At 52.5% G+C, this 20,126-nt stretch overlaps 7 protein-coding genes across 7 annotated transcripts; 4 read left to right on the plus strand and 3 right to left on the minus strand.

Moving 5' to 3' along the window:
• Nucleotides 1–262: 262 nt before the first annotated feature.
• N7459_009294 (epoxide hydrolase) lies at nucleotides 263–1,736 on the minus strand (the record flags this gene model as incomplete). Its single annotated transcript, XM_056948462.1, has 4 exons — nucleotides 263–1,032; nucleotides 1,095–1,167; nucleotides 1,234–1,358; nucleotides 1,415–1,736. The coding sequence occupies 4 exons, from the start codon at nucleotides 1,734–1,736 to the stop codon at nucleotides 263–265; spliced, it is 1,290 nt and encodes a 429-aa protein (XP_056795687.1).
• A 1,330-nt stretch (nucleotides 1,737–3,066) lies between these two features.
• On the plus strand, nucleotides 3,067–5,892 carry N7459_009295 (ATP-binding response regulator; the record flags this gene model as incomplete). Its single annotated transcript, XM_056948463.1, has 1 exon — nucleotides 3,067–5,892. The coding sequence occupies one exon, from the start codon at nucleotides 3,067–3,069 to the stop codon at nucleotides 5,890–5,892; it is 2,826 nt and encodes a 941-aa protein (XP_056795688.1).
• Nucleotides 5,893–6,656: 764 nt separating this feature from the next.
• N7459_009296 (p24 family protein) lies at nucleotides 6,657–7,556 on the minus strand (the record flags this gene model as incomplete). The annotated part of the gene is made up of 3 exons (XM_056948464.1): nucleotides 6,657–6,806; nucleotides 6,932–7,314; nucleotides 7,397–7,556. The coding sequence occupies 3 exons, from the start codon at nucleotides 7,554–7,556 to the stop codon at nucleotides 6,657–6,659; spliced, it is 693 nt and encodes a 230-aa protein (XP_056795689.1).
• A 278-nt stretch (nucleotides 7,557–7,834) lies between these two features.
• On the plus strand, nucleotides 7,835–9,683 carry N7459_009297 (SANT/Myb-like DNA-binding domain-containing protein; the record flags this gene model as incomplete). The annotated part of the gene is made up of 3 exons (XM_056948465.1): nucleotides 7,835–7,931; nucleotides 7,985–8,102; nucleotides 8,162–9,683. The coding sequence occupies 3 exons, from the start codon at nucleotides 7,835–7,837 to the stop codon at nucleotides 9,681–9,683; spliced, it is 1,737 nt and encodes a 578-aa protein (XP_056795690.1).
• Nucleotides 9,684–9,948: 265 nt separating this feature from the next.
• On the minus strand, nucleotides 9,949–12,243 carry N7459_009298 (uncharacterized protein; the record flags this gene model as incomplete). Its single annotated transcript, XM_056948466.1, has 1 exon — nucleotides 9,949–12,243. One exon carries the CDS (start codon nucleotides 12,241–12,243, stop codon nucleotides 9,949–9,951), a length of 2,295 nt encoding a protein of 764 aa, XP_056795691.1.
• A 1,476-nt stretch (nucleotides 12,244–13,719) lies between these two features.
• On the plus strand, nucleotides 13,720–16,275 carry N7459_009299 (5-methyltetrahydropteroyltriglutamate--homocysteine S-methyltransferase; the record flags this gene model as incomplete). Its single annotated transcript, XM_056948467.1, has 4 exons — nucleotides 13,720–13,730; nucleotides 13,784–14,131; nucleotides 14,188–16,016; nucleotides 16,094–16,275. The coding sequence occupies 4 exons, from the start codon at nucleotides 13,720–13,722 to the stop codon at nucleotides 16,273–16,275; spliced, it is 2,370 nt and encodes a 789-aa protein (XP_056795692.1).
• A 1,516-nt stretch (nucleotides 16,276–17,791) lies between these two features.
• Nucleotides 17,792–19,373, plus strand: N7459_009300 (uncharacterized protein; the record flags this gene model as incomplete). The annotated part of the gene is made up of 2 exons (XM_056948468.1): nucleotides 17,792–17,926; nucleotides 18,168–19,373. 2 exons carry the CDS (start codon nucleotides 17,792–17,794, stop codon nucleotides 19,371–19,373), a joined length of 1,341 nt encoding a protein of 446 aa, XP_056795693.1.
• Between the last annotated feature and the right edge of the window lie 753 nt (nucleotides 19,374–20,126).

Below are 20,126 nucleotides of genomic sequence, written 5' to 3' on the forward strand. Positions count from 1 at the left end.
TTTGGGCTTTCTGTTGATTCGAGGGCAGATTTCGGCGTCTGCGGTCTTCGCTAGATGACGATGTGCCATCGACGGTCAGCCACTGGTGGAAATGCCAGAGCAAAGGCGTGGGAGCGGTCACTTTGCGGATCGAACGATGAATTTGGGCCGCGACTATATGTTTCTCATACTCCTTTCACGATAATACCAGCCCCGTCATCCCGCCACAGCAGTGATCCCTTCTCGGTACCTCATGGTCTCTCGATGATTGCTTCAAGCAAAGCTAGTAGCCATCTTTTCCCTGTATTGCCCCGTAGGCTGGGCCCTCTTTGCCCAGGAATTCCTTCAGATCACCGGCTAGTAGCTCAGGTACCTCCCAAGCAGCAAAATGACCACCGCGATCAAACTCCGTCTCCTTCACCACGTTTCCAATCAGTCGATACCAAGCCATCGGCCACATCACAATTTCTTTCTTGAACTGCGCCACGGCAAAACGCACGCTGCTCGTTGCACGCGCCCCGAGAACCTGTTCTAGGGTCATCCAGTTCGTCGCCGTCCACTCGGCTTGTCCGGCATGCTTTCGGCCATCTCCTGTATCCTGAAGAGTGTTGGGCTCTTGTGCCGAAGCCTCATAGTAGATCCTCGTCGAAGCAGTCGGGCCCGCTCGCGAGAAGTAGTATACGCTCACCCAAGTGAGGATCTCCTCATCCGACCAAGGATAGCTATCAGACCAGGCATGAAGTTTATCATACATCCAAGCCAGAAGCGCAATCGGGCTGTCATGGAGGCCGTACCCTAAGGTCTGCGGCCGAGTCTCCTGTTGCTTCATGTATGCATTGCCCTTGGTGGCGTAGCCGATGGTGCTTGCAATGTATGCCCGGTCCTTGGCCGAGAATGGGACACTTGCCAGCGACTGCAGGAAGAGCAAAGGGTTTCTCCATGGGTAGGGGGGAATGACGGGAATGAAATTCAGGTGGATGGCTTGGATGTGCTGGGGGTAGTATTGTGACATGGTGCGGGCGATCATGCTGCCCCAATCTCCACCTTGGATAACTAGACAATGATTAGCCGGTGATATCTTTCAGGCATTTGGTATCCTAGGAAGGTGTTGATACCGTATTCGTCGTAGCCGAGGGCTATCATCAGTTTGTGGAGGGTCTCGGCATATTGAGCTAAGCCGAATCCTTTCTGTTGATGCATTAATTATCTGCATGGAAGTTGTGCTAAATCCCATGCCATGTCAACAAGACCAACCTTCTGGACGCCCTGTGAGAAGCCGAAATTCGGGAGAGAAGGCGCCACGACATCAAAGACCGGGCCATCTTGGTTCTTCGTGAGCAACGGGATCAGCTTGGTGGCTTCGAGAAAGCTGCCCGGCCCTGGTGGACAAGAGTCCGATTAGCCAGAGTCATAAGATAGGTAGAGCGTGCCATACATCCATGAATGAATAGCAATGGGATAGCATTCGAATTTCCGCTCCGGTGATGCACAGCGTGGATCTCTAGCTCCCCGAACCCGTCCACCGAAATGGGGACCGTATATTGTTCCAGTTGCTCATTCAGCTTCTTCTCTTGGGCACGCCAATTGAAGTTGTCCCGCCAGGTATTGACTAGTCGCTTCATATCGGCGAGTGGAACACCCATTTCCCAACCCGCGGCCTCAATCTCGTCAGGAAAGGTTGCTTGCTCCAGCTTCCGACGGAGTTGGTCCATCTTGGCGTCGGCGACGGCAATAGTAAAGGGAGTAATGGCAGTCATTTGTGAAATGGTCTTTCTTCCCCTGCTTATCACAAAATTAATGCAGAGGAAGGTTGTCCGGGAGTGCATAGAGGCAATGTGATGGTTGTTCCCCCGCCGTCTTGGCCTAAGTCATGATTGGCCGAGATCTAGACCTCGGCATCACAGCCATGCACTGTCCAACAGGTAATATTCGATAAATGGATGGTCTACTGCCTAACGGACCTACTGCTTGTTCTGTTCCTTAACAGAGAAGGTTAAGACTCGTCAACAATTGTCATCCTCATGCATTCCGGAATCGATGATATGAATGTGTGGACGTAGTGGGTACACTACTATATATGATTGATTGGGTATAGCAGTGTTCTTTGATTGAAAGTGGGCTTGGGGCCACCGACAGGATTAGTGTCCTTTACAAACCCAGCATGATTACCGTGTCCTGGCCTCTACACATTCCGACCTTCCACACATACGCTGATAGGCAAAAACAGATCGGCTGCCTACCGCGCGCTGAAATTGCATCTGGTATAGAAAGGCGACTACGGTAGGCCCGATCGAAAAGTGGCACCGCATCTGCTGCAGCGCAATCGAAGATCGGAGTGGATTATGAATCGAGTCTTCCGTCAGATATGTAATAGTATACCACCTCCAGAACAAAAATACATGTATGCATGCATATATGTATATCTCGAGATAAGAGACACTACCGCGGGTGGCGTACAGACCCATGTTGATAGTTACCGGCCTCAGAACTTGCAACCCATGGATCAACCGCTTCTTATACGTCTCGAATTGAGATCGACACCTATCCATTTGCCAGAGATTATCATTTGCTCCCTTGACGCCGCAAGGCCCGGAGGAGCCCCCTGGTGCCCCGAGCTCGGTCGCGCAGGGCTCCCCGGGACCCGATATGCGCGGTGTCGGTCTAGATCGGCCGATCGTGCAAAGATTCCGTGCGTCTCCGCAATGCGAATCGCCTCGAGAGAGCCGAACAAGACAATAGACACCGGAAAAGAGAAAAGGAGAAAGACACCTGAAGACGGAGGGCCAGGCACATTTAATATTATTCTTCAATCTTGACCCACGAAAGTGCTGTTTCAGTCTGAGCAAGCTTAGTGTCTAGACCGCCCGATGGCCCCATCGTAGCCGGAAAATCCCCTCCTGATTCCCCTCCTGGCGATCCTGCTGCCCTCGATTCTGTGGACTTTCTCGACTCTCTTGACACTCTCCGCCTCTCTCACCAAGCCATGGTGTTGGTCTTGCCCTGGTAACCCTACACTTTCCCAAGGATCTGACCACTCCCCGCCCCCGAGAGCAAATCCCCAACTGCACCTGCAATTCCACATGGATCATGACCGACTCGCCCAAGCCCGACGTCCCTAACTCCGTCCACCCTCGTCCGGCCATGTCCTTTTCCTCCTGCAAGTCTGAATGCATTGCCGATGGACTCGCAGCCGTGCCTAATGAGGGGGGCGTGCAGTACGACGCCTCTGGCCAGATCTGGAACGATGGCGCTCAAAAGGCCGCCATCGAGCACCTTGTGACGCTCAAGCAGGGCCTACGGACGTCGGACACCGAGCTGTTCTGGAAACGGCTCATGGAAGACATCACGTCGATCAGCAAGGCACAATATGGGTTTGTCGCCCGCAGGGTACACGGCGGCGAATCGGTGCCTGAAATGGCCGGTCGGCGACCGTCGCTGTTCGGCGCGGTGTTCTATTACAACGACGGCTATCAGAAGGTCGGATTCCAGCGAAATCGATACTTCACAGGCGGCAACCTGCTGTTACACATGGATCATGAACGGCCGTGTTTGATCCCGGAAAACCTCAAATCCTTGGTCTCCTTTGGGGACGACCAGTTGCCCTTCCCAGCTGAGGCGTATCTGGCAATCCCGCTCTTCTCGGCTGGCAAATGCCTCGCATATTTCGGCTTGATGTGGTCGGCGGATGGTGTACGGACCAGGAACCTGTCCTGGTCGTTTCTGGAGATGATTCTGCATTCCCTGGACGACATGATCGTTCAACGGGTGTTGCTGGACAATATATGTGCAGAGCCCCAGAGCTGCGAACCTCCATCCGTCAATCCCCCAACAGACCCCAAATCGCAAACTATCTCTCTCGAAGACGCCTCATCTGACTTCACTTCCCAGCCTCTTAAACCATACGCACGCAGCTTGTCTCACGAATTGCGAACCCCAATGCAAGGTGTGGTAGGAATGCTCGACGTCATGCACGCCACGGTTCGAGAGGCCATGGAGAGCAAGACCCCCATCAAGCCCGGTCGCATTTTTCAGACTCTCAAAGAGGGCATCGAGATGGTCCAAGACAGCGCCAGACGTGCCGTGGAAGCGGCTGACAATGTTGTGCATGCGTACGACCTCAACATGCAGGTTCCCAAAACCCCACAACGAGAACAAGAAAACGGAATTCTTGTGGGCTCTGTTGATTCAGTCGAAAACCGACCAAGCATTTTCATCGGTAACAATATCGCCGTGAACCCCTACAAGAGACGGCGGAGCCTTCCCTTGGATGTGAACTCCAGACCAGTCCGCAAGCAGAGAGTTCGAGCATCGTCATCTCGTCAAGAGCTCTCCCCTCGCAGCGAAGAAGTCAAGAACGCCGTTCATGAGAGCGATCAGATTGTCCATGCAACTCCAGCACACCAGATCGAAGCTGTCATGGCCAACATGGTGGACCCCCGTCCTTCCCTTGCGGTTCGACGTTCAGCTCCTCATTTGTTGTTGGAAGGCCTCAATATGAACATGAGGGGTCCAGCATTGCGTTTCACTAAGCTACGGGATCTTCTTCGCCTGGTGATTAATGAATCCCTTCATGTCGGTGGCCGGCCCGACTCCGCGGTTAGCAAGGCCTCCGAGTTTGGCGAGAAAATTGAAATTCGATCTCGATCGTCAAATGGTGAGATCTTCACCAAGATTGTGGACTGGTCTGTCGATCCAGCCTTGCCCGACACTCTTCTCGCCGACGACCGGGATTTGGCCAAGTTGATTTCTTGCGTCTTCCTCAACGCCATAAAGTTCACAAATAATGGAACCATTACCGTGTGTGCAACCGTCGACTCGAAGACCAATGATGTTTTGATTCTTGTCCGCGACACTGGCCCGGGTATACCGGCGGCGTTTTTGCCCAATCTCTTCAAACCGTTTGCTCGCGAGGATGCTTCGACTACTCGCAGTAAAGATGGACTGGGGCTTGGTCTTCTCGTTGCCAAAGGTCTCTCGCGGAAGATGGGCGGAGATTTGATATGTGTGCACTCCTCCACCACTGGCCCCGACCGTGGATCAGAATTCCAAATTCGGGTTCCTGTGAATCAGCGTGAGGCTTACAACCGCCCTGGGACCCCCAATCAGAGGATCATGACACCGCCAGTTCTCAGTGATCATTCTCGACATGGCAGCTCCAGCAGTTTCACCTGGGAACCATTTTCAGCGTCATCTCCATTCACCCAGCCACCACAACTTCAGCAGCCGACTCCTAATACTGCTGAGGACAAGTCGTCGGGGAGCCCGTCTCCTCCACGTAGACTTGTACAGCCTCAGCTCAACCAGGCTCCGATTTCTAGCGACGCATATGACAAGAAACTTGGAGAGAAATACCCTTTGCGATTTCTTGTCGCAGAAGACAATCGAATCAATCGGCGCGTGTTAGTGAACATGTTACGCAAGCTGGGCTATCGCGACGTCCTGGAAGCTGCGGATGGTAAGGAAGCCGTCCAGATCGTGCAAGATATTCTATCAGCGTCGAGTCCCGGCGGCAGTTCACCGTGCTCGCCTGCCACATCGGCCATGAAGCCCGTTGATGTCGTCCTAATGGACCTCTGGATGCCCGAAATGGATGGATATGAGGCGACCTCTCGAATTTTGCAAATGGTTGGCGACCACCAAAGCCAGTACTCCAGTTCTGAGGATGTGTCTCCTCAGACAGCTCCTACGAACTGTGATTCGATGGATATGGACGCAAACCCGAATATCCTCCGTGCACCGCAACCCCCCACCGTCCTTGCTGTCAGTGCAGATGTCACCGATGAGGCATTAAATCGCGCCTCCCGAGTGGGAATCAAAGGCTACATGACCAAGCCATACAAACTCTCGGACTTGGAACGACTGATCCTCGGTTTCTGTGGTGGTGCCGGGAGCTCGATTCCCGTGACTATATAAAAGCCCGATTCAGATAAATAGGGCATTATTCCTTCTCATTCTGCTTTGCATTGGTCTTTTGGCGGGACTGTTATATACCCATAGACGTCTTTTCGTGCAAGGCTTGCGCTCTTTCTGCATGACCAATGGCGTCCCATGCATTATATGACCTTCGCCATCTGCCGAGGAAATGCTCGTCATTGATCTGGCGTCCTCTATTTTTCGGCACTTATTCATTTCATTCCTGCCAGATACCATCCTGGGCATTTTCACACATACGTTTTTTTATTACTTTCTGCCCTGGGCATAATGAATGATGAAACCCTCCAAAATTCTCTCAGGGACTGGAATATTTTGCATGTCTTTCCCTTTCATCGAACTATTGTTCGTCACGATCAACGGTTGAACATATACATAGAACAATGGAAAGAAGCTGTCAATACATCCATTATCAAAATCGACATCGCTGTGACTATATGGCTCCAGACACTCCGCATCCTTCGCTTTTTCTTTCCTTGAAATGTAGACCCAGTACCGGTGTGAGCAAAAGATGCTCCAAGTCCAGGCCATAGCTCCGGCCAGCACCGAAGCACCGAAGCACCTCTAGCTAGTTCCAATGAGCTTTATTTCAGAAAGCAGAATCAAGTAGCACGTTATAGGAAACATGGTCAATATCACGTCGACTCGGCGTGTGAAGTAGGAGAGCGGGAAACAAGATGCTAGGTGTAAAAAACGGCTTTAATCACAGGTATAATGGCAAGAAAAATTCTCGACGCCCGTTTATCTCAGGTCAGCTTTTGCTTGATGAAGAACGACCGTAGGTGCGAAAGCTGCCACGCGCACGCGGCGGACAAGACAGCCAGCTGGATGAGGGTCCAGCGCACAACACGGGAGTTGGTGGTCTCGGACTGGTCACGGAACTCGGCCTCGCGTTCCTACAAGGCAAATTGTCAGTCTCGAAGCCAACCAATTTGAGTCAGGAAGCGAGATATTGAGAAACGGCGTCCTGTTGCAAGACATCTTCCATTACAGGGGAGAGGGGGGCTGATGGCAAGCTTACCCGCTGGTACACCTGCTCCCGACGGATATCGTGCAGGCGGCTGTTTAGGTCCCGGACGCGCTGGACAATGTCCTTCATCTTGTCCTTGTCCTCAGTCTCGATCTTGCTGGTCTCGCCAATGGCGATGTCTAGGGACACCTTGACGGCGCCCTGGGCACTGGACAGCCAGCCGCTTGTCGCGGCGTCGGTGTCAGCCATGAAACAGATGCGGTGCTGGCCGGCATCCGCGGCAGAGAAGGTGAAGCGGCCGGAGTGATTCTCGCGCTTGTTCACGATGCGGTGGTCATTGTCGAAGGTCTCCTCAACAGTGATCTGCACCTTGAGGTTGTGGTCGACCGAGTAGGTGTTGGTTTGGGGATTGATGACCTCGGTGTCGAACTTGCCTGCATTGGAGGATCCGCATTAGTTCATGAATGACTTCGGGGCAATTCAAGTGCCCAAGCGGCGGTTTCAAAGAGTCCTTACCGGCCACCAGAGTGTCTTTGGGCAGGTCCTCGAAGAAGCACTTAGTTTGACGGCCGTCCACGTAGAAGTACAGCGCGTTTGCGGGAATCAGGAGAGAAAAGAGGGAGAAGAGGGCCAAGGCGGCCGCAAGCCATGACGGTGAAGAAGCTTGGTAAGCCATGACTGGTTGGAGTTGAGCAATTGAAGGTGAACTCTACGGACTCCCTGTCAACAACTCCGCCGTGTTGACCATCTGGCACCATTGTGGACCCACACCGCCTGCTCCATTCGGCGCTCTCCCTTGCCCCCGAAGCCGCGCTCGATTTTCATCGCGCGCTGCTTCATCTTCATCAGAGCTCATTATTTTTGCTGGCACGCGATATTCCTTTGCGACTACCATAATTTTGACCGGAGAGACAGCAGCAGATTCGCCCCCGACAGGATCCTGCCTCAGTCGCCATGGCTGCCGCCGCCGATGTGCGCGACATGCTGGACTTGCCCGCAGAGGGCCAGCCCAGACCGCATAAGAAGCAGAAGGTCGTTGAGAAGCGTCCAGGTAAGTATAACGGAATCTGTACTTTTAGGGACTATGACTGATATTTGCTATAGAGGGTATCACCCGTGAACTCTACGCGCTTCTGGGTGAGCGAGCACCGCCCATCGCCATCAACGAGAACAAATACAAGGGACGACCGAAATGGATGAACAAACTCCGAGTGCGACCCTGGTATGTATTACTCGATGCTTAGGGTAGAGTGGTGAGAGCTGACGGTCGATTATCCGCAGGCGCATGTCGCCATTCACAAACGGGGCCCGGTCCGACGGCCTAGTCCTGAACCACTGGCAGAGGAAGCACGAGTCGACGAGGCCACCTGCACCCGAGGGAGCCCAGATGGACGTGGATGAAACCAAGGAGGAAGGGAAAGAGGAGGCACCCAAACCGCTGGAGCAGGAATACGCCTTTGCCAAGTACAACATCAAGGCCCGGGTACCGCAACGATATACGGACGAGGAGTACAGCCGACATCTCAAAAGCGATGACTGGACTCGTGAGGAGACAGACTATTTGATGGACTTGGCGGCCGACTATGACTTGCGCTGGGTGATTATCGCAGACCGCTACGATTATCAGCCGCGCGTGGATTCAGAAGCAGGAGCAGACGCCAACGCACTCGTACCCGCCAAACACTATCGGACGATGGAACAGATGAAGGCTCGATATTACCACGTCGCTGCTACGATGCTCGCCATTGAACATCCGCCCTCGGAAATGTCCGAGGCTGAGTTCGACCTACACGAGAAGATGCTAAAATTCGATCCTGACCGGGAACGTGACCGCAAGGAGCTTGCGGCCCTTCAACTCAACCGCACAGCCGACGAGGTGCGCGAGGAGGCCATGCTATTGGAAGAGCTCAAGCGCATCACAAGCAACGAGCAGAGCTTCATCACCGAGCGCCGCGAACTCTACTCCCGCCTCGAAGTCCCCATCAGCGTCGGCAACACCGCCATGTACCAGTCCAGTCAAGGCCTGTCACAACTCCTTCAGACCCTCTTGCAAGCCGACAAGAGCAAGAAGCGACGATCCATTATCGGTCCCGATGGCGCCGTCGCTAGTCCTGCTGGTCAAACCCCCACACAGGTCAGCGCCCTTGGCCGCGCCGAAACCCCTAGCACAACTGTAGGAGCTGCTACCAAGAAGGGTGCTGTGCCTGCGCCCCAACAGATGGTGCGCACACTTACTCCAGCCGAGGAGGCCAAGTACGGTGTGCAACATCACGAGCGCGTCACAGCCGGTGTACAATTCCGCAGCGATCGTGCCCAGAAACTCACGCAGGCCAAGTCCAATGTGCAAACACTCAAATTGGCTAGTGCCCTGGCTGAGCTTGAAATTCCCGTGCGCTTGTTCATGCCTACTGAGCGTGTATGCAAGGACTTCGAGAAACTCATCCAGTCTGTCAATCTACTTCTGGATGCCCGGAAGGTTTCCGAGAAGGTCGAGAGTGAGATCCGCGTGCTCGAAGCCGCCAAGGCCGAGAGGGAGAAGAAATACAACCCCGTCGATGACACTCCTAAAGACTCCGCACACCCAGAAGTGAAGAAGGAGACCGAGGATGGCACGGGCGTACTAGAGTCAACAGCTGCCGATGCCGCCGAGTCTTCCGCGCCGGCCGGAGAGTCTGCCGGGGGCGAGAAGGTTGAGAACGAAGGCGGCGAGGCTGAAGTCGCAGGCGCGAATGCGAACCACAAACGGTCTGCTAGCGTGCTTAGCGGCGTTAGTGACAAGAGCTCTAAGCGTCAACGACGGTAGATGCCGTGGCATCCACGGTCTAGACTCTCACTCTACTTGCAAGTGTATGATATACCTGGCGCTGGGATCTCGATACCTCTGTACGATTAATGACATTGTTCTGCTGGGACTCACATCCATGATTCAATTTCAATGCCTGGGTGCTGGTTAAAAATATCATAGACCCAACTTCTGCTTCATATAATATAGGCAATAGAACCCAGCTACGCTCAAGTCTTCTCATCACTAAACATTAACTTCCACTCAAGCCATCTGCAAACTGATCTCAGAACATGCGGCTGATTCGACTCGCCCATCGGCTGCCTTCGAATGAACCCGGCATCTGGAGACATTCTTGGTCCTCTGTCGCGTTGCTTCTGGTCGAAGTGGTTCGTTTGAGGCTGCTCGATTCACAATCCTGATAGCCGCCCGAGGAAGCCTGTGAAGGCTCTTGTCTGTGGAAACTCGACAACCGCTTGCTTTCTCTATACTTGGAGAATCTCAACGCCCATTTCGCGGCCCGCGAGTCGTTGCGCTGCAGCTCCGAAGCTTGGTCTTCATTCTCATCATGATTCTCTGCGTCCAAAAACTCCGGAACCGTGTCTTCTTCATTGCTACTCGAGGCGACAGCATCTCGCCGGGTGACCGGGTATGGTGCACCTATTACCCACGTTTTTTGACGATCTTCCTTGTCTTTGCGAACTCGGGGTTGCGCACTCATCGTCCGACTTAGTCGGGCCCATCGGCGCCCAACGTTGTCGCCCGCGCGGTTCTTATATTGTGAGTTTTGCGAAACTTGACGAGGCTCGGATTTTATCATCGGACGCAGCTCTGTCACCTGGTGACCTGCCCCGTTCTCTTCCTTAACCGGAACAGGCGTAGGTTCCTGATCACGACTAGAGCCATTTCCTATAATGCCTCGCAGATAAGGCGATTCAATATATCCTTTGATGGGTTGAACAGAACTTGCAGCTCGAGGAAGGGTAGCCGCTTCTCGTTCAGGGCGATGGGAATGGTTGGTGACTAGGTAGGAGCCGTGTTCCTGACTGGTCGATGCTGCGACCTGCTCATAATCTCCTGGGTGCCCTTGCGATGCGCTGCGGCCCTTCTTGATACCTTCCATCGCTGTCACGATCTCAGCTTTACGACCAGGTGATTGAACCATAGTGCTTTCAGGTTGGCACTGCTGCTCTCCCTCAGAGTCTGATACAAGACTATACCCATAGCCAACTCGTCGACCGTTAGACATCCATCCGACACTAACCTTCCGCGGCGAGCCCAAGTCACCAGTGCCATTTGACCTGGTTGGGAGCCCAAGTGACTTTGAGGTACCACTGTCACAATGCTCCCGGAATCGGCTTAGAACTATGCTGTCAGGAGCTGGGACATTGTTCACAGAAGCGCTTCCATTCCCCAAGCGCTCCATTCCTTCTGCCTTGGAGCTCTGTACTTTCCGAGTTGTCATCTTGGCTGACTGGGCATCAGCAGATGCATTTGCCGATAGTAGGCTTTCTTGGCGAGAGTAGCACGAGGATGCATCTCTTTGGACGGTTGCTTGGCTGCGCAGCCCTGGCCCAAGATCCGCCGACATTGCTGTGTTCTGGCGAGACCGAACGTTTCCCTGTGACGAAGACATGGAGAGACCAAATTTGTTCTTGCGGAGCAACTCAGCAAGTGACGGGCTGCGTGAAGCTGTTTCAGCTGATGCAGATTGTGACGCGAGTCTGTTTGAAATGCCCAGCTCATTCAGATGGATCGAGTGAGGGTCTGTGAAAGACCTGCTTGGGTGGGGTGTTTGAGCTGCCTGGCGCGTCTTGTGAACCACAATGTCTCTTGGTGGATCTGTCAGGGATTCGGAAGAGGCAAACCCGTATCTCTGGCGACTAGTTTTCAAAAAGCGTTTCCAGTCAGCCATGATATTTTGTTCATTGCTGTCATTATAGACCATATCTGCCGAGGAAGGCTCCGTAGTCATTGTACCAAGCTCACGATTGACCGAATGCAGAGAGGGAAGGGATCGAACAAAGTTCATGTTTGACATAGGCTGCCCCTGAGCATATTCACCATCTCCAGATGCCGAGGGCGCATGAAAGGCTGTTCGGGCATTTCTAACAGATTGAGGTGGAGTCGGTATGAATCGCATGCCAAAGGCAGAGCGCTGGGATTCGGAGATGTTTCGGTTATCGCGCATGGCCCACTGTTCAACCTCGTTTCGCTCTTGACTCTGCTCGACCAGATCACTCAGTTCGAGCCTGCCGAGGCCTCGACTGGCTGGAGATCGTGCCAGATGATCACTACGCTGCGGAGTCGAGATGTATTGAGCATCACTGTCATACCCTCTTTCGCTCATCAGACTGCTCCCATAGTCCTCGAGCGCAGTCAACTCAGCGCCAGGCCGTGCTGTGAAAGATCGGGATGACTTGAGAGAGAATGGGAATTGGAACCTGCTAAACTCGCGGTGCTCGCCGGAGGGTTTTGATTCGCGCGAGAACCGGCGTCGTAGCATATGGGTGAAGCTTTCTGGCTGTTTCTGGTCTGACAATGAAGTCGTGTTGGGCCGATACAGAGGCCCTTTTCGCATAACTCAGCAAAATACCGACGAGTCATGCGAAGATAGTGGACATACCGTGCGCCTGTGTCTGCCCCTGCGGTACCGACACCTCCCCCTGCTGAGGACATTGGTAGGATCGAGCAACGTCGGACGGGGAGGCAGCGCGCTCCCTCCGCCATCGAGGACAGATGAGAAATGTCATTTGGAAATTATGGTCATGGAGTGGCGGAGAGCAAGATTAGTGCTCGGTCTAGGAAGCTCACGGTGTATACTTTTTATCTTTTTGGCGGAGAGAAGGAGTCATCCCGAGGGCCTTCCCGATCTGGAAATATCCAGGCACAACTATCTCCATGGCATTTTGGCCCGGATTGAATGACATTTCCGATTATTGTAGACAATTAAAAATGAGGTTTCTGGGGACCAAGGATGTGATCTTCTCGAATTGTTACCCATAATAGAACTGGACCTAATCTACTTTAGATCTGGCAGGGCGAAATAGAGCATATGATATCCGAGTAGATGAGATGCTCTGATAGCATAGTTTTCTTTTTCTTTGCCTATAGCTATTTCGCCGAATCTTGCATTGAAATCTATTTGCGAATGTTCATCAAGTGTTTATGAAATCATGAAGCATGCCTATCCCATCCCATCTCATCTCATCTGTATACATGAGTTGTCAAGAGGTACACGATACTGTATGGGACATAGAATGGTAAGACTGACATCTTCCCGTCTTCCACGTCAGCATCCCCTCTATTCACCGCTAGCCTCGGCATTATGTTGTTTTTTCTCGGTCACTCTAATGGTGACAGAAAACTACCATCTCTTAATATGATACACGATACGCTTCTCCCTCCTTCTCGACCCCAAACGCAGGTCACGTCAGACGCGGAGGCGACGATGTAATGGAGCTGTTCATGTGCTATCTCCTGCGTCCGATTGGCTGGCGGGAGCTGTATAGTCCATCCTGTCGGAGCCCGAGAGGAGAAACCCGTCGCCTTCGTTGTAGATGCATACTGAGGCTGATGGTCTGCAATCTCGACCCCGACCTCTATCTGGACACTAGAATTGCGAGCGACTACGCTCTCCGCTAGGGCTCCAGGAGGATCGACTGAAATTTTTCGCGCGCAGCCCTTATCGGGCACTCTTATCGTGCCCCGTTGTCCATCCCAATGGCGTGATCTCCGCCGATCACGGAGTCCGTTGCCTGGGAGAGGCCATACGCTCCCGTTACACCCAATTACCGCGGTCTCATCCAGACACGCCCCGTGGGATTCGGCCCCTCGTGTATCGCGCAAATACGAAACAACACCACTGCCCCTCCAAGCCCAACGAGGTTAGCCGCTCCAAGGACGCTCCCCCTCCATTTTTCTTCGCTCCCCTCCCTCCCCCGTCTTCTTTTTCTCTTTCTCTTCCAAAGGCTTTGGGTTCTTTTCCATTATTCTACCTTTGCTAAGACCCCGCCTCAATCTATTCCCCCCTTCTTTTCTCTTCACATCCGTCAGAATGGTTCAATCGTATGTCCACGTCTCTGGCGCTGCCCCTCTTCTGACACTTGCTGACCTTTCAGATCCGTTCTCGGTTTCCCCCGTATGGGAAAGCTCCGTGACCTGAAGAAGGCCACGGAAGCTTACTGGGGTGGTAAGATCTCCCGTGATGATCTCCTCGCGGAGGGCAAGCGTCTCCGTCTGGAGCACTGGAAGATCCAGAAGGATGCCGGTGTCGACAGCATCCCCAGCAACGACTTTGCTTTCTACGACCAGGTCCTGGACCACATCCAGCTCTTCGGTGTTATCCCCGAGCGCTACAGCAAGTACAACCTGGACCCTCTCGACACCTACTTCGCCATGGGCCGTGGTCTCCAGAAGGAGGGCGTCGATGTTCCTGCGCTGGAGATGGTCAAGTACTTCGACTCCAAGTAGGTTTACTGCTCCATACGTTGCCATTGGAGTCACGTATTAACGTGTATTACAGCTACCACTACGTCAAGCCCGCTCTGCAAGACAACCAGGTCTTCAAGCTGGCCGCCGACGCCAAGCCCGTCCGTGAGTTCCTGGAGGCCAAGGAGGCCGGCATTGTTACCCGCCCCGTCGTCCTGGGTCCCGTTTCCTTCTTGGTCCTCGCCAAGGCCGACCGTGGCTCCTCCGTGAACCCCATCACCAAGCTGCAGGACCTCCTGCCCGCTTACGTTGAGCTCCTTACTCAGCTGAAGGCTGCTGGTGCCGAAGATGTTCAGATTGACGAGCCTGTCCTCGTCTACGACCTTGCTGCCGAGGCCAAGGCCGCTTTCAAGCCTGCCTACGAGACCCTGGGCAGCCTGGGTGCTAAGGCTCCTCGCCTGACCCTGGCCACCTTTTTCGGTGACATTGTCCACAACATTGAGGTTCTCTCTCACCTCCAGAGCCTCCACGCTATCCACATCGACCTGGTCCGCAACCCCGAGCAGCTTGACACTGTTGTCGCTGCCCTGGGTCCCAACCAGACCCTCTCTGCTGGTGTCGTTGACGGCCGTAACATCTGGAAGACCAACTTCAAGACCGCCATTGAGAAGGTTGAGGCTGCCATCCAGAAGCTCGGCAAGGACCGCGTCGTTGTTGCCACCTCCAGCTCCCTCCTGCACGTCCCCCACACCCTGGCCTCCGAGAAGGGTCTCGATGCCGAGGTCCGTGACTGGTTCAGCTTCGCTGTCGAGAAGCTCTCTGAGGTTGTTGTGATCGCCAAGGCCGTCACCGAGGGCCCCGCCGCTGTGGCTGCCGAGCTCGAGGCCAACGCTAAGTCCGTTCAGTCCCGCGCCACCTCCAAGCGCACCAACGACCCCGCCGTCAAGGCCCGCCAGGAGGCCGTCACCCCCGAGATGCACAACCGCAAGTCTCCCTTCCCTACTCGCATTGCTGAGCAGACCAAGTCGATCAAGCTCCCCAAGTTCCCTACTACCACCATTGGCTCCTTCCCTCAGACCAAGGAGATCCGTATCCAGCGTAACAAGTTCACCAAGGGTGAGATCACTCCTGAGGAGTACGAGAAGTTCATTGAGAAGGAGATCGCCGAGGTCGTCAAGATCCAGGAGGAGCTTGACCTTGATGTCCTCGTCCACGGCGAACCCGAGCGAAACGACATGGTCCAGTACTTCGGTGAGCGTCTGACCGGTTATGTCTTCACTACCCACGCCTGGGTTCAGTCCTATGGTTCGCGCTGCGTCCGTCCTCCCATCATTGTTGGCGACATCAGCCGCCCCGCTCCCATGACCGTCAAGGAGTCGAAGTATGCTGCTTCGATCACCAAGAAGCCCATGAAGGGCATGTTGACCGGCCCTATTGTAATCCTCCCCCGCCTCTTCCCTTTCCCTTCTATCGTATTTGATCCGGCTAACATTCTCTTCAAGACCTGTCTGCGGTGGTCTTTCCCCCGTGACGACGTTCACCAGTCTGTCCAGGCCCAGCAGCTAGCGCTTGCACTGCGCGACGAGGTTGTTGACCTCGAGGCTGCCGGCGTGAAGGTCATCCAGGTCGATGAGCCTGCTCTGCGTGAGGGTCTCCCCCTCCGTGCTGGTACTGAGCGTGAGAAGTACATCTCCTGGGCTGTCGAGGCTTTCCGCCTCTCCACTGCCGGTGTTACCGACTCTACTCAGATCCACTCTCACTTCTGCTACTCCGAGTTCCAGGACTTTTTCCACGCCATTGCTGCGCTCGACACCGACGTTCTGTCCATCGAAAACAGCAAATCTGATGCCAAGTTGCTCAAGGTCTTCGTTGATCAGAGTTTCGGAGCGCATATAGGCCCTGGCTGCTTTGATATTCACAGTCGTAAGTGCCGATTTTTTCTTCAGAAATTGTAGTTTCGCGCGAAATCACTATAAACATGCTAATCTTCTCTGATGCAGCCCGTGTTCCCAGCGAGCAGGAGATCAAGGACCGCATCGAGGAGATGCTGCGGTACCTCAGCCCCGATCAGCTCTGGATCAACCCTGACTGCGGCCTGAAAACTCGTCAATGGAAGGAGACTAAGGCGTCCCTTTCCAACCTTGTGGCTGCCGCCAAGTACTTCCGCCAGAAGTTCGAGTAATTGCAACACCCACTCCTTTTTTTTTTCTTCCTGTAATGTGTTAATTTGGGAGGCGGCATTGTCAACCTGCCGCCTCTGGCACGGGGAGTTCTGTTTTTTGATGAGTTACGACGATGATACCAAAAGTTCAACATACGGGTTTCAACGGTTTTGCGGCTTAAGAGGGCACCAAAAGCGGGTTAACGGAGTTTCAACATGACTGACGATTTCAACATGGGTGCCTTTATTCGGTGCCGACTATTTCAACAATTTCCTACGTTCTCGGTTCTCGCTGGCTTTACCCGGCGAGACACCTGGAGACGAGACTACTTTACCGTGTAGAATCAGCTGTGAATATACATTCTATACGAGCATTTCTATTGTGCATGCAAGTAGTGTGGAATAAGCAGTCCACGATACCAAGGACTTCTTTGATTTGTCAAGTTAGATGGTATGGATGTCTTAAGTAGACCCCATTTCTGTCCTTACTGTCCTAACTCTTCTAATCTATACTACCAGGGCACTTACTAATGGGAGCAAACCGTCGCTTATGCCCTCTTTCTCCCTATCATTCTCTTAGACACTTTTCGATACACTGTTCTAGAGTGCCGTAGAACCCCTTATCCTTGACCCCCTCTGGTATCTCATCGACGCGTAAAGCGCATGCCTTGACTCCATGCAGATCGAGAGATTTCCTTTTTCTATTAAACAGCAATCATTCGACACACCTCATAGCCCGCTACAAGGGTTGCTTCCGCGAATAATACATCTGTTCCAGCAAATCCCCTTTGATTAGTATTGTTGAAAGGGAAGTAAAATTGTTGTAGTATATCAAACAAAAGTGCTGAATACCCTTTCTCAACAGCTACTTCTGGCTCTATAGCTATATATATAGATTCATATGTAAGTCCATATAAGTGCATATATCTATAAATATCTTAGAGGAATCAAAAATCTAAATAGGCTGCCGAACAGAGTAGGAGTATCAATATACTAATCATAAAATTCCCCTATATAGAACTCCTATAGGTCATATGGAGGATAATAATAAGAAAGCCGAATATATCAAGGTACGCCTACGCACATATCTTACCACTGAGCCAAAAGACTATAGCTCAGGCCCGATATAAGTAGTGCATAGTCGTTAACCATAACAGAATGCCAGATATAAGTGAATCTGGTTCTCGAAGCAGGACTGACCTCTATTTTGAACCAATCATAAGGGCTATTAGCTAGGCTGGCAGGTACCTAGGTAGTCGCCTCAGCCATATATATGGCTTTCTCTCACTCACTCTCTCACTCTCTCTCTCTCTCTCACACACACACACACACACATCCTTTACCTTCTCTTCTGGATAGACAATTGACATTCATTCTTGTCCATGTGCACTTCACCTACCGCTCTCCTACTAGCATATCTCCTACCATCGCTCACTCAGATCCTCACTTATTCCTCAGTGTACGTTGGGTTATCTCTATGATTGATTCACGCTTCTATTGAATTTACTTGAGTTACACCCTGCTGATACTTGAAAAGATGGCGCCCCGAGAGTTTGTCGACATCTTCATCAGAAGAATTCCACCCTACGATCAGCCGACACTCAACTTAATATTTGCTGAGCAGTATCCGGTGTTTATGGACCGCGTACAAAAAGTCTTGAGAGGGTTGCGAGTACGTCGCAATTCTCTGTTCTGGACGGCGGTGCTGAAGAAATGGCCAGACCAGTACATACTCGACTTTGTGTCGACTCACACCCCACCCAGAGTCAAAGCGGCATTCAGCCAAGAGACACCCCCAACAATCAAAGACATTGAATCCATTGAATGGGAGGAAACCCAAAGGATGGGGGTGTATATGAAGCTCATCCTCCCCAAGCTTTCAGACTCGGAAGACAGCACGGAATAGGTCAGAGTCAGAGAGACGTGAGTTCCTCGACCATGTCAAGGAGTTGAGGAACTCGGACGAGTTCAAGGCTGCAAAAAAGGCGTATCAAGAGCAAAAACGTGCTGAGGCCCGGGCCCGCCGAGCGAAGGGCGAACCCTCGGAGAGAGATTACAATAAGCTGCTGGAAAGTCGCGCTTATGAGAAAAAACGCAAGTTCGATGATCTCTACGGCGTGACAAGGTCAGAGAACGAGTTGCAACATACACATGCTCTGAGAGAGGCATGGGGAGAGTGGGCAGTCGCCCTGGTGGAACGGTGTCTACATTCGCTGAAATTAAACATTCCCATCTCCACCAACAACTACGTGCCAACATTATCAATGCTCCAGTATGCCACGGGGGTTTTGAAAGAAGCGGGAAAGTTGGATGAAGAAACAGAGTCCCGAGTGGAAAAACCCCGTGGGCGTGTCCACCAACGCTATGCGCACAATCAGTATGCACACAATGCTGACCCAGCATGGGCTGAAAAGTTCCTTGTGGACAAGCCCGAAGGCATGGACGTCGAGTATCCATACCAGCCATGGCCAGACCTGAGTCCCCACGAGGGATTATCGGTGACGGAACAGAAGAACTGGATAACTTACCAGCACTATCTGGCGAAACATGCTATGCTCAATTATCAAAAGAAAGATGAATGGACTCACAGGCAAGTATCTACAAGGCAAAAGTACGAGCTGGTGCTTGTCGCCAAGTGGCTCTACTTTTTTCACAAGGGATGGGTGCTAGGTAACTGTACAAAGCCCACAACAGCCATGGTTGGCTTGGCCAGGAGAGTGCTCGCCCAGGAGGGGAGGCTTGACAAGAAAATGGAAGCTGGACTGGAATGGACACTCAAAGAAATTTGCAGTGAAAAGAAACGCTCATTCAAAGAGGAGGTCGAATATTGGGCACCCAGGACTTCCACGGCTAAAAAGCAGTTGGACGATGCTCGGCAGCTTGGAGATAACGAGCTGATACAGCGGCGCTGGGGCGAATATGCAGTGTCTTTGGTGAATAAGTATCTGGCATACTACTCGTCCAACAAGAAGCCAGGAATCCGCGAGAAGCCCACGACAGAGATGGTTGATCATGCCAGGGCTGTACTTATTGCAGAAGGCAAACATGACGAGGTGGTGGAAGGACACCTGAAGCACCTTGAGGCCGAGGTGCTTCAGAGACCTTCTACTCAGGCGTGAATATTTACGCGCGCAGTGAGCTTACGTGCATCTACCTTAGAACAACTGCTCCGTCAAATCAAGTCAATTCATGAATGTGAAGTTGTCTTGTATCCAGATGCCATGATCCAATTGCGACAATTCTCTCTTGGAAGTGGTAGTGTATACAGTCGAGCGTAGAGGCCTGAATGAATAAGCTATTGGGGAGGTGAACCACTGAAGGCAGCCTGAGAATTCACAACAGCAAAATTGGAAGCCTCTGGGGGGATATGAGAGGTAAAAAGGACTAAATCAGCACCGCACCTCATGTAGTGTACTTGTACACGCCGGTCTAACTGCCTAGATAGAGCCGAGAGGTAACTATTCAGGATGACCCTGATTCCGGAGCCTTGGTCAACACCTGCCATGGGGTGCGCTTTTCTTTCTTTTTCTTTTTTCCTGGAATTGATGGAATCTTTCACTTCTTGTGTCTTCTTCACTCGGACATAACATCCTGATATACTTCGATCTACGTGGGTCTTGATGTCGGCAGAACTGGGCGGTGAGCCCTCGATGTGGGCCGGCTTTATATTTATGCGGGAGCCCGATTTGGTACATGTTCGTCTTTTCCTTTTTCCAATACATAGTTAATGTGTGTATGGCAAGGCTATATCTGAGTTCGAGTCAAGTTTCTATATGTCGTCTATTCATATCATTAAACGGTGGCCATGGAGCATGACGATGCTATGCTACACCCAGTACATTCCATACCCGACCATTCCCACTATCGTACTC

Source organism: Penicillium hispanicum (assembly GCF_028827665.1).
Source record: "Penicillium hispanicum strain IBT 35686 chromosome Unknown utg000008l_segment0_segment0, whole genome shotgun sequence".
In the NCBI taxonomy this organism is placed as follows: domain Eukaryota; kingdom Fungi; phylum Ascomycota; class Eurotiomycetes; order Eurotiales; family Aspergillaceae; genus Penicillium; species Penicillium hispanicum.